The sequence below is a fragment of the Stigmatopora nigra genome, chromosome 12 (genome assembly GCF_051989575.1).
Source record: "Stigmatopora nigra isolate UIUO_SnigA chromosome 12, RoL_Snig_1.1, whole genome shotgun sequence".
Taxonomy (NCBI): Eukaryota; Metazoa; Chordata; class Actinopteri; order Syngnathiformes; family Syngnathidae; genus Stigmatopora; species Stigmatopora nigra.
The window spans coordinates 3,309,612-3,321,982 of NC_135519.1; the positions used below are offsets into that span (position 1 = coordinate 3,309,612).

A 12,371-nucleotide genomic window follows, 5' to 3' on the forward strand; every position below is an offset into this window, starting at 1 on the left:
GATATTTGTAAAAGGAACAAAAAATTGCAGTCCAAATAATTTAAATGAAGATTTCCCTGTGAGGGTCATCCAGCCAAAACCAGCAAGTGAGAACTTTTACAAAACAAGAGCGACGCCTACAGGATGTCAGATGAAGTACAACGCACATCAATGAAAAGCAGCTCAATTATGTAAATTATGTGCCAGATGACTTGATGTTAAATCCAAATGGACAAGACAGGGGGAGAGTCAACAGCCTTTATTTAGCCATATGTGCCACTCAGGGGGGAAGAAAGGGAGATGTTACAAGAATTGCCCTTCAAGAGAAGCCTCAATGGATTCTTTTACATTACTCTTCTACACAAATAGGCCATTTACAAAAACGAAAAAAGGGGAGAAATTAAAAGACAATATACAGTGTAAACACGATAGTATACATGAAAGCAAATAAAGGTGTCATTGACGTCAAATTAAAACAAAGGGGTATGAACATGAACTAAAAATAAATTCCTCCTGCATCTTTTTTGTCAATTAATAACAGCTTGGCATCCATTTCCACAGCATGCAATAAGGCACCTAACTAATACAAGAAAACGCTATGCTACACATTGAGGCAAAAACAAAGATGGGGCCAGGGTTGGGGGTTCAACTTACCTCACTCGGTAACATTAACGGCAATGTCGGTCCAATCCATTTAACTGGAGCGGCGTTCGCTTCCAGGCAAATGGATTGGACGCCGATCATCGCAGTTGGGAACAGGTTAAAAAAATATATTGCTTTTCATGCCCTCCTATAAAACCATCTTTCTTTGCTCCTTTTCATACTCTCCTCTCCATACTTAAAAAAATATGTTTGTAAAAGTTTTTTTCAGTATTTTATTATTTTTTTTACACATCAGTCAAGCGCCACACCGCCAGATTTCTCTATATCTTATTTTTAGTATACACAAGCCTTTATCTTGGATTTTGATAGCAGTAATTCATATTGACTATCAAGCCTATAAACAGGTTATTTAGTTAAATCATCAAGAGGAGGATGGAATAAGCAAAGAAAGGAGACTGGTGTAATATGCTAACCAGGGATTTTATTCAGTTTATGGCCACGTATATCATTATATAACGTCAGCGCATCAGCCGGTCGGTATTGCTCTCTGTACACAAGAAAATAACCTCATAAATATACACAATGGCGCATTGATCAGATGTTGGAAAACACAGCATCACATAATGGAGGCCAAAAACCTGTAGAGACAACGCTGGGCATGTCAATTGAAAAACGTTTCTTTTTCCTTTCGTTGGGGAAGGGGCAGCACACTAATCACCCTATACATATAAAAGTAATGGAACAGTATTTACAGTGGAGGTGCCGAACAAGTGAAGAAAGACGAGTGTCTAATTGGAGTCTTGGTGTTGACAACCTTGTCGGGAAAAAAAAGCTCCCGCACTTAACTGGGAAACTTGGTCCAAAAGGGTCAGGTAACAATTTTTCTGTTTTCGTTTAAAAATGTTCGAAAAGGGGAAGGGGGCGAGAATCCGAGCGAGCGAGGCTTTCACAGAATGCAACGGGAAGGCTACTCTAAATGGATCCGGTGGTGTCTGGAGAGGGAGGAGGAGTGGTTGAAGCCCTTGCCGCACTGGGTGCAGCGGTAGGGCTTCTCCGGAGAGAGGATGTGTTGCTTGGGGAAGGCGTTGTTGGGGAAAACCTTGGGCGAGGGGATGGCGCTGTACTGCTCGGGCGCGGGCAAGGGGGGTGACTGCGGCGCCGGCTCCTGCTTGATATCCAGGTGGACCCTCTGGTGGCGCGCCAGCGAGGAGGAGTGGTTGAAGATCTTGCCGCAGTGGCCGCAGGTGTAGCCCTTGCCCTCGGAGTGGACCCTCTGGTGGCGCGAGAGGGAGGAGGAATGGTTGAAGCCTTTGTCGCAGTGGTGGCACATGTAGGGCTTCTCCCCCTGCAGGTGAACCCTCTGTTTGGGAGGGGTGCCAAAGGCCATGGGCATTCCCGGCTGCGGCGGGGAGAAGACGCCCCCCTGCAGGTGCACCCTCTGCTTAGGAGGGGTGCCGAAGACGGGCCCCTGCAGGTGGGTCTTGTGGTGGCGCGAGAGGGAGGACGAGTGGTTGAAGCCCTTGTTGCAGTGCCGGCAGGTGTAGGGCTTTCCGCCAGCGTGAACCTGCTGGTGCTTCTTCAGATGGCGCTTGCGCACAAAGCTCTTGCGACACATGTTGCACTTGTAGGGCTTCTCGCCCGAATGGATCCTCTGGTGCTCCCGCAGCGTGGCGGCGGCGGCAAAGCACTTGCCACACTGCGAGCAGCGGTGGGGCTTGTCGGTGAGCACGGCGGTGGCGTGGGCCGCGTGCGCCGCGTGGGTCTTCTGGTGCTGTTTCAGGTTGGAGGTGGTGGCAAAGCCTTTGCCGCACTGGCCGCAGGTGTAGGGCTTCTCGCGGGCGTGAACCTCCTGGTGTTTCTTCAAGTGCCTCCGGCGCACAAAGCTCTTCCGACACTGGTTGCACTTGTAGGGCTTGTCCTCCGAATGCATCTTCATGTGCTCCCGCAGGGTGATGGCGGCGGCGAAACTCTTGCCGCACTCGTTGCAACGGTGCGGCTTGTCGGGCAGGTGGATCAACTGGTGGGATTTGAGACTGAAGGCGTCGATGACATCCTTACCAATAATCTCCACGCCCGTTGGCACGTAGGGCTTCTCTTTCATATGAATCTTCATGTGCTGTTTGAGACTGGCCTCCACCGCAAAGCTCTCGCCGCAGTGGACGCAGATGTACGGGTTGAGGTCCTTGTGGATCTCAAAGTGTTGGTGGAGATCCGAAATGCTGCCGAAGATCTCGCCGCACTCGTTGCACTGCAGCCCGTGCGCCTCGTGGATGATGACGCCGTTTTCCGACTCCACCGTCAGCTCGCCGCCGTGATCCGACTCCAACTTGACTTCGTGCTCGTTCTTGAGCAGCACTTCGCCCAGCAGCGCCTCGCGCGTCGTCTTGATCTCCGTACCGGCGAAGCAGTGCATTTCATCGTGTTCCACCTTGATGTAATCGTGGTCCGTCTCGACGATGGCGTCCACACAGGCCACCGCGCTCAGGTCCCCCCCTAGCCCTTGGATCTTGAGCTCGTTGCCGTGGATCTCCAATTCCAGACCGCGCTTTTCCTCGGTCATGATTTCCGTCTCGGCGCCGTAGTGGAGGTCGACATGGCTATGGGCTATGACACACTCCGACCCAAGTGTGTCAAGGCCCGGCGTGTCACACTCGGTCTCTTCCGCCATGAGCACACACTCCAACCCCACGACCTCCGTTTTTGAGCCGGATGTGACCTCAACTAAGAATCGGGGTATTGATTGTCGTCTGGTTGAGCGCGCCGCCGGTCGGTGCCTTTTGTCTGTGAGCAGATCTGGAGGTGGAAAGACGGCAATTGTCAAGTCCAACCTGCTATTGGCCATCAATGGCGATTTTCGATGGCGGCTTACTTGCCTTTGAGAGTTTGGAAGTTAGCGCTTGGTTGAAAGAAGTCGGAGAAGCTCCACGGCTGTGCTGATCACACGAACTCTCAGATATCTGGAAAAGATTTTGAATTTTATATTCTATTCCAGAGAGGAAGAATTTAGCAGGTGTGAGGATAATAAAACACATACACACACGTCTAAATGTACAACTTGTCGACTAGAGTAACTGGTAAATCGCTGAATTGCATGTTTTATTGCTTTAATATACACTAACAAAAGAAGCACTATTATAAATACACCCAGCGATGGATTACGGACATCATTGTATTAATTGTATTAACCTTTTATGAATTGATTAAAATATTTTTAATGCAATGACGAGTACTACCTGCTGTCACTATATGTCATCTTGTAGGCCACACTCGCCTTCTAAATATTATTATGATCTACAATGCCGAAAATATAATATCCACGTGGACGCCAGATCTAGGTGGTTAAGTTTTTTTAAATTTCCAAAATTAATCATGTGATAAATAAGGATCTAATTGAAAAGGAAAAAAAGGTAATTCAACTTAATATTTTTATTGCAATTTCATCCGCGGAACGGCCTTTTCTGACATCTTTTGAAAGTAGAATATTAAAACACACAAGTCTAAACGTACAGTAAAGTTAAGTGAGTTCTCCTCGGCAAAACACCGGCCAAGTGTCAATTAGCAGGCTACGTTAGCAGTCATAACGAGCTAAAGAGCGTCAAAGTAGCCAAAAATCGTCATCTGGCTCGAGTAGAGTTTAATCCGCGAACACGCAAGGACAGCCACCCTGAACCCCTTTCACCTCACGCGGCCCTTTGTGAGCCATCCGACGCGACGTCCACTTTGAGACCTGAGCGTCGTCAAAGCAGTGTTTTATTATCAAAATGCTGGACCGGTGGTTCAATAGCCTCGTCCCACCGCGGCTACAATAGCTCCCGTAGCCGCTAGTTAGCTGGCTACGGTCGAGGAGAAACTGGTTAACGCCGTCGGAGCATTTTGTTAGCAGCTAAGTGGTCGCCATTTAGCGCGCTAACTTTAGCCTCGTAGCAAAAACACAGCGAGCAAACGAAGTGGCTCACGGCGATACTTACGTTGGCAAAAATACAGTTTTAAAAAGAACGAACGAAAATTGGGATTCGAAGCAAGTCAAGGGCGCGGTTGCCGACGCGGAAATGGGTCTTCTTCCGCGCGTATTAACAGTCCATCTTGTAATGCCACACCAGTAGTTAGCTTAGGACTACAAATGCTCGCTAAAATGGCTGCCACGAGCTAACGTAAGCCAACTTAGCTTCCGCCCTCCCCAAACCGCATTGGATCAGCGGCAAAGCCGCAAGCCATGTCCAAATAAGTCAACTACCTCGCACCAACGTGACAAAACACGAACGCGTTTCCCCGGCAAAATACATTTGGTCATAAAACAATAATGACGCGAGGGGCTCGACAGCTAATGCCAAAGTTAGCCTGCTAAAAGAGTTGAGCTAGTAGCCGAAGATGGACAAAGATGACAAACATTGGGGGCGACGAAAGCAGTGGGGGTAGCACAAACAGATTCTATTTAGGTTTTAATGAAACACATATTGGCCGCACGAGTACACAATCAAATCTGTGTTTCGATAATCACTCCATAACTTTATTTAGATGCCACAAGTTGTAGTCTAAAGTGCGAATATAGCATGTCGCACCAACGTGAGTCTTGTTCGTTGTTGGACTGCGGCACCCTTTTCAATGGCGGCCTTGCTGGCTAACCCAGCTCCAGCCGGCGCTAGCGTGGCAGCTATGTAGTAGCCGCGGTCTGCGAGCTACCCGTCGGCTAGCCGCTTCTTCGGTCCATCCCTCAACTCTGGGTGATGACTTTTAACATCAAAACACCCCATCAAGCAAACAAACAGTCTGTTTGCATTTACTCAAGTCTATGGTGTTTACTCCATTTCTTTATGGACCCAGTAGTCGACGCAGAACTAAAAAACGACTACAAAACAGACACTTGGGGACAATATTGCTTGTAAAACTTTCATAATAACAATTTGCAAAGCAGTTCGAGTCTCCAAAATTTTCCATGAAAAGGTTGCCAGGCTGCTTTAAATACAGCACGAAAGCCCAGAAACGGGAAAGCATCCGTGCAAAGCTCCATGACGTTCGTAACTAAGAGAACCCCTTGCCTTGTGAGTTGACTCTTATTTTCAAATATACTAAAGCCATTCGAGGGATATACCACGCCGATTTTCACGTTCCGGGCATAATCATCTACCCACCTTTCTCCCTGCTTCGTTTGGCGGGGAACTCAGAGACAAACGAATGGATCGGTGGGGTTCGAAGGCTGAAAAACAAAGTCCGGCTTGGTATGAGTCTGGTCTGGGCTCTTGTCTTGTCTTGGTGTCCCTGGTACACTGGTGCTGTGCCGAGCTGGCGCCACACTGCTCATCTGGCGCCAACGTTGGACCGCCGACGCGCTTTAGCGAAAAGTAAGTGTTGTCGTTTTTCCACGCCACTTTCCGCTAACGCCTCCTGCAGCCGGGGAGCCGCGTAACAAGGTACTACCACAACGCCACATCATAGGGGAATCTTTCAAGTAAAACTAACCTTTATATATACAATCAAAGGAGTGCTATAAAATCTACATTTATTATGTAAACATTTTCCCTTTACAAAGTACAGCGTATCCACCAAATATACCCCCTGACCTAAAACACATTAAGAATGTTGGAGTGCAAACCCTTGTGATGCAATTATTTGCAGTCTCTGTAGCACATAGGTTTGTGCAGAGAAACACTGTTACTCTACAAAACATACATACTTTTCGCTGGAAGGGCAGCGAGCAAATGGACGCTGTAAGCCCTCCCAGTCAAAATAGATTGGACGCTCGGCACCTTCAATTGCAGCCAATGAGTTGGTCAATGGATCTATAAAGCGGAAAATAGCACAATATACAAAAGTATATCAGTACAGTAGGCAGTTTAGTAAGTCTTTCTGATAGTTTTCCCCTTGGCACATCAATATAAATACATCATAACATTAATATAGATTTTAGTTTTGGTGTGGGACACTAAGATTTTTAGTGTCCCCATTTAGCTTGAGAAATTAGATTTTTGAGGTCCCACTGTCAGTTCATTCTTGAAAGATCCAAGATCCTCCTGGTAAAATTACTACACCTGTTTCATGCAAATATTTACCTTAATATTTCTTAAATTTCTCTTATTTTTAATTTCTCTCTGTTAGTGAGTAGTTGTACATTTAAAATCAAGTGTCATGTGTAGTTTGTTTAGTTTCAGGTAGCACTACACGCCCACCTTCCTAACTGGGAATACTGGTTTTACAGTGTAATCAGACCACATAGTTCGCATTCTGTCAGTTTCACCGAAGTGGATCACTAAAGGAACTCAACATTTCCTGTTAGGTAGATCTCAATACCTCTCTTTCAAACATTGAATTTAAAATATTGTTTTTTTTTCCCTCCTCAGCTTAACAAGACATCGTTTTTGACCCCCAAGAAAAATGTCCTTTGCCGGCACTCTGGATTTAGACCGAAACGGCACCACAGATCGATCCCGTCGCTCCTTAAGCCACAACCAGAGCCGGCAGGCGAAGAATGGCGAGGTCTTGTGTGATTTTTGCCCCACCAGGAAGCAGAAGGCCCAGAAATCTTGTTTGGTGTGCCTGGCATCTTACTGTGAGACCCACCTACAGTCCCATTACGACTACCCGGCGCTAATGAAGCACAAACTGGTTAAAGCTACCGGTCAGATGAGAGAGAAGATCTGTGCACAGCATGATAAACTTCTGGAGGCCTATTGTCGCACCGATGACACATCCGTGTGTGTCCTGTGCATGATGGATGAGCATAAACACCACGACATTGTCCCGGCTGGAACTGAGAGGACTGAAAAACAAGTAAGTAAGCTGCGGTGGCGTTCATGTTGAGAGATATCCAATCCATTTTGAACTTAACAGGATGGCAGCCAACGAGGAAAAACATACTTATTGAAGGATGGGCATCGTCATTGAACACACTGAGTTGCAATTTATTCTTATGACAAAAGAAAGGGAGTTGTACGATTCTGACACTACTGTGGGGTTAAATTGACTAAATATGGTCCATTATTTTAAAGTTTAGCTAATAAATGTCTAATAATTGTTTTCTAGCTGCTGCAACCAATGTATTTGTTACATTGTTCTCTAACACTATTTTTTTATAAGTAGAAACTCTTTACTCCTCTATTTTTTAAAGGAAAAAAAAATCAAAACTATCTATGTGACTAACATGTTTCCATATGTTAGAATATTGTATTTGTGCGCGTGTGTGTGTTTTTTTTTAAGTGCACATGCATGAATCATAAAAAGACGAGACTGCCAAACATAAAGGTGTGTTTATTATATAATCCACTCCTCGCACAGTGGTAATACGTATTCATTTTTAGGGTGAAATTTTCAGATTATCTTTACAGATTATTTTAACAAGCAACAAAAAGTAACAAAATATAAAAATTGGTCATATCTATTCACAAGTAGCGGCTCAGCGGATGAGCACTTAGCGCGTCAGCCTCACATCTCTGGTGTCCTGGGTTCAAATCCAGGTCGGTCGACCTGTGTTAAGTTTGCATGTTCTCCCCGGGCTTTGCGTGGGTTTCCTCCCACATTCCAAAAACATACATAGTAGGCTGGTTGGACACTTTAAATTGCCCCTAGCTATGGTTGTCAATCGCCTTGTGCCCTGCAATTGGCTGGCCACCAATTCAGGGTGTCCCCCGTATCATGCCCAAAATTCCCTTGTGAGGATAAAGTGGTTCAGAAAGCGAATGAATGAATATTCAGAAGTTTTAAGGTTCAAAATTCATCTATAAATGTTCATCCTAAAATTCTACCAGGATTTTTTTTATATGGCGTATGGCGGCCCGCCAAGTTTACAATCATTTAATTGTTGTCACCGATTCGTTTATTTCAGATTTATTGGTGCCTATGTTGCCTCCACTTTACAAGTTAGCTCTTAATGGGCATATACTACTGTCTTCATCTTCCAGGTTTCATAGGACACTCTTTTTTTATTTGATTTTAATCATTTATAATTTCTTCCATAGAAACAACTGAGCACCACGCTGCACAAATCGCAACAGAGGATTGACGAACGAGTCAAAAAGTGGCAGGATATCCGACAAGCAGTGGAGGCTATGAAAGTAATATGCCTCAATTACTTTCTTTATGCAAATAATTCAGATGAATTTTCAATTTCAAGTCCAAATTAAAAATAAACACCACAGTCATGCATTGCGATATAGCCACTATCTTGAATCATCTTTTCGATCACATCTTTACGCCACCAGCACTCTGCTGAGTCGGTCCTGGAGGAAAATGAACGGATCTTCACAGAGCTCCTTCGCTCTATTGAGAGGAAGTACAACGAGGTCAAGGAGATGATCCGTTCACACGAGAAGACCACAGTCAACCGTGGGGAGATTCTACTTGACCGCTTGGAGGAAGAGGTCACCCTACTGAGGAAAAGACACACTGATCTGGAGAAGCTCTCACATACAGACGACCACATCCATTTTCTACAGGTGAGCCTAAAAGAGAAGATTCTACATGTAAAAATCTCCGTTTCTACATTTCACTTCATTTCTCACCAGAGTTGGCAGTCTCTATCTGGACCGTCGGGTTACGAGGACCTGAACAACGTCAGCGTCGCTCCCAATTATTCTTTCGATGCCACTAAAAGAGCAGTTGCCGCTCTGAAATTACAAGTCGAGGAAATCAGTAAGAAGGAGACGATGAAAGTCTCTGCAGCAGGTTGGCAGATTTATTTTACTTTGACACACCATTCATTGTCCTGCCTCTTTAAACTGTCACTTTCTCCTTGGTTTGTCACTAGTGAAAGAAGTCCACATCACACAAGAAAGCGAGAAAAGAACAAGGAGAGAATCATCAATTTATACAGAAACACGGATGACAGAAGAACCAAAGACTAGAAGCGATTTTTTGCAATGTAAGTCATGGCGGAAACCTGTCAGTTCGTCAGTATGTGACCAACATTTGCCTCATACGGTGCAGCAAATCTTAATGTTTGTACATTATTTTGTGTAAAGGTTATATTTTTTGTAAAGGTAAAGATCCAAACCACAAATCCTTTGAAAAAATATTGAACTTGGCTTCAAAATGGTAAGAACTTACATGGTGTAGGAACTAAAAATCCAATAATACAGTGTTTCCTTTTTTGAACTGCGACACACTTTTTGCATTGAAATAATCTCAAAGGACACTGTTAGGGAGTACTTATTGGTAAATCTATCAGACACCATCATCTGAAAATCTTTTAATATAAAACTATGTCGATTATATTAACAATAGTCATTCTGATCAATGTTTTATCAGCATGAATCACATAAACCTCCAAAATTATTCCAAAAATCAAATTTTTCATGCTGACCTAACGTCACCAAAAGTTGATGTCTGCAGACGCTGAACAACTTCCGATTCGAGTGATGCTAAAATAAGTAATGTCATGCTTTTAATCAGCATGATTTTATGACTTTCCTCCAAATATTACTTTCCGTACTTACACTACTATAATTTTTTTCCTATATATAAAGCACACTGGATTATAAGGTGCCCTGTATATTTTGGAGAAAATGTAAGACTTTTAAATGCGCCTTATAGTCTTGAAAATACGGGAAATCATCTAATATGACGCAAAAAATATTGCGCTCACACAGACTTTACGTCGCCAAAAGTTAACTTCTGGTTCATGTTGACTGTTTCACAATTTGAATCTTGTAATTGTATAATCTATAATTTAATGTTCATCATATTTTAATTTAAACCTTGTAATAGTTCAATTTTAATCTCATTATATTCACATTCATTTTTCTCTCTAAATATCATATTGTATGACTTATTGCAATTTCCCACGGCACACCAACGTGCTGCGGCACAGTGGTTGGGAAACACTGCAATAACATACAAGACTAAACAGGTTTGGTGAAATGGAACAAAGTAAAGCTGTGAATCAGCTTTAGACAAACACAGTTGGTTTGTGGTAACTGCAAAGAACAATTTAACAAACAGTTTCAACATCAACTGGTTTGGTTTCTTTCAGATTTTTGCCAGCCAATTCTGGACGTCAACACGGTGCACCCCAACCTCTATCTGTCAGAGGCCAACCGGACCGCCACAATGAAGAGTGAGCCTAAGAACTACCCAGATCACCCTGAGCGATTCGACCACTGGCAGCAGGTGCTTAAATCATTGCTTTCCATGTACATAAACAAGTATTTTCATGGCTGATTAATCATTGATTGTTTTGCAATAAGTCAATATATTGGTTTGTTTATAATCCAGATGTTATATAGTAGCGCGTCGGCCTCACAGCTCTGGGGTCCTGGGTTTGAACACCAGGTCATGTCCATCTGTGTGGAGTTTGCATGTTCTTCCCCGGGCCGGCGTGGGTTTCCTCCGGGTATACCGGTTTCCTCTCACATTCCAAAAACATGCATGGTAGGTTTATTGGACACTTTAAATTGCCCCTAGGTATTGGTGTGAGTGTGCACCAATTCAGGGTATCCTCTGCCTCTGGCCCGGAGACAGCTGGGATAGGCTCCAGCACCCTCCGCGACCCTCATGAGGATAAAGCGGGTTCAGAAAATGAGATGAGATGAGAGATAATAAAATTAAAACAAATGATGAATTTCCCAATTCCACTGAAGTTGGGGTGTTATGTTAGATATAAATAAAAAATGAATGCAATCATTTGCAAACTACCACAAAGACATTTTTTTTAATTTTGATCATCTTTATTGTTTTTCATGAGTTGCAAGACAGTGCATTATTTTTTTTCAAATTTATTTTTAACACAATGTCCCAACTTCATTGGATTGGATTTTTCCCCTTCCAGTTTTATGGCTGTCAATGTCAATTAATTAGTTTTATTAAATGATATCTAATTTTGAATGAGTTTTTTGACATCTTCCTTTTGACCCGTTTCCTTCAAGGTGCTTTGTAAAGAAGGCCTAACTGGGAATCGCTTTTACTGGGAAGTAAACTGGAAGGGATCAGAAATCGACATAGCGGTTGCCTACAGGGGTATTTTCCGGAAAGGAGACATCAATGTGTGCAGCCTCGGCTTGAACGACAAATCCTGGAGCCTCTACTGTTCTGAGTCCAAATTCTCCTTTGTTCACAACAACAAAAGCACTGACCTACCAGTACCGAGGTCATCGCGTATCGGCGTCTACTTGGACCATGCCGCCGGAGTGTTGGCGTTTTACAGCGTATCCGAGGCCATGAAGCTTCTGTACCTCACCCGCACTACATTTACGCAACCTGTGTACCCCGCTTTTAGTGTGTGGGGCTACGGCACCACCATTAGACTGTAGAAGAATGGATCATTAGGGTTAAACAGTATAACCCATCAGTGGTGGTAATTATTAGAGATATTTAAAGATAAGGTCTTTCTTGATTTTGACTGAAATGGAGAGAATTTAGAGAACCTTATTTACTTTTATCAGAACAGTGAACATGTTTTTATTTTCACTGTTTTAAAAAGTGATCACCAAAATGATGTTTCATATTTCACACAGAGATTGCTTCCCTGTTATGTATATGTGAAATGACTGTAACGTTAATAAATATTGTCAACATTAAAATAAAAAGTGGTTTATGCATAGTTTTCATTCATATCTAAAATGCAATCTGAACTGATTATCCTCACAAGGGTTGCAGGAGTGCTGGACACACAGCTAACTACGGGGAAGAGCCTGAATCATTGGCCAGCCAATCGCAGGGTACAAGGAGACGGGCAATCATTCACCCTCACACTCCGACATAGGGTCAGAGTGTTAAATCAGCCTACCATGCATGTTTTTAGAATGTGGGAGGAAACCGGAGTACCCGGCGGAAACCCACACAAGCCTGGGGAGAACATGCAA

At 43.9% G+C, this 12,371-nt stretch overlaps 2 protein-coding genes across 4 annotated transcripts; one reads left to right on the forward strand and one right to left on the reverse strand.

Annotated features, from left to right (window-relative positions):
* Positions 1-223: 223 nt before the first annotated feature.
* LOC144205224 (uncharacterized) lies at positions 224-5,929 on the reverse strand. 2 transcript variants are annotated; one of them, XM_077729438.1, is made up of 3 exons: positions 5,712-5,929; positions 3,456-3,539; positions 224-3,375 (listed from the first exon to the last, which is right to left on the reverse strand). In XM_077729438.1, exon 3 carries the CDS (start codon positions 3,248-3,250, stop codon positions 1,550-1,552), a length of 1,701 nt encoding a protein of 566 aa, XP_077585564.1. In that variant the 5' UTR covers positions 3,251-3,375; positions 3,456-3,539; positions 5,712-5,929; the 3' UTR covers positions 224-1,549. The 2 variants fall into 2 exon arrangements, with proteins under 2 accessions (XP_077585564.1, XP_077585563.1); XM_077729437.1 differs by lacking the exon at positions 5,712-5,929 and adding an exon at positions 4,551-4,800.
* ftr14l (finTRIM family, member 14-like) lies at positions 4,268-12,088 on the forward strand. 2 transcript variants are annotated; one of them, XM_077729439.1, is made up of 8 exons: positions 4,268-5,921; positions 6,918-7,347; positions 8,532-8,627; positions 8,775-9,008; positions 9,078-9,237; positions 9,320-9,433; positions 10,544-10,680; positions 11,436-12,088. In XM_077729439.1, exons 2-8 carry the CDS (start codon positions 6,952-6,954, stop codon positions 11,817-11,819), a joined length of 1,521 nt encoding a protein of 506 aa, XP_077585565.1. In that variant the 5' UTR covers positions 4,268-5,921; positions 6,918-6,951; the 3' UTR covers positions 11,820-12,088. The 2 variants fall into 2 exon arrangements, with proteins under 2 accessions (XP_077585565.1, XP_077585566.1); XM_077729440.1 differs by lacking the exon at positions 4,268-5,921 and adding an exon at positions 5,922-5,990.
* Positions 12,089-12,371: the final 283 nt, after the last annotated feature.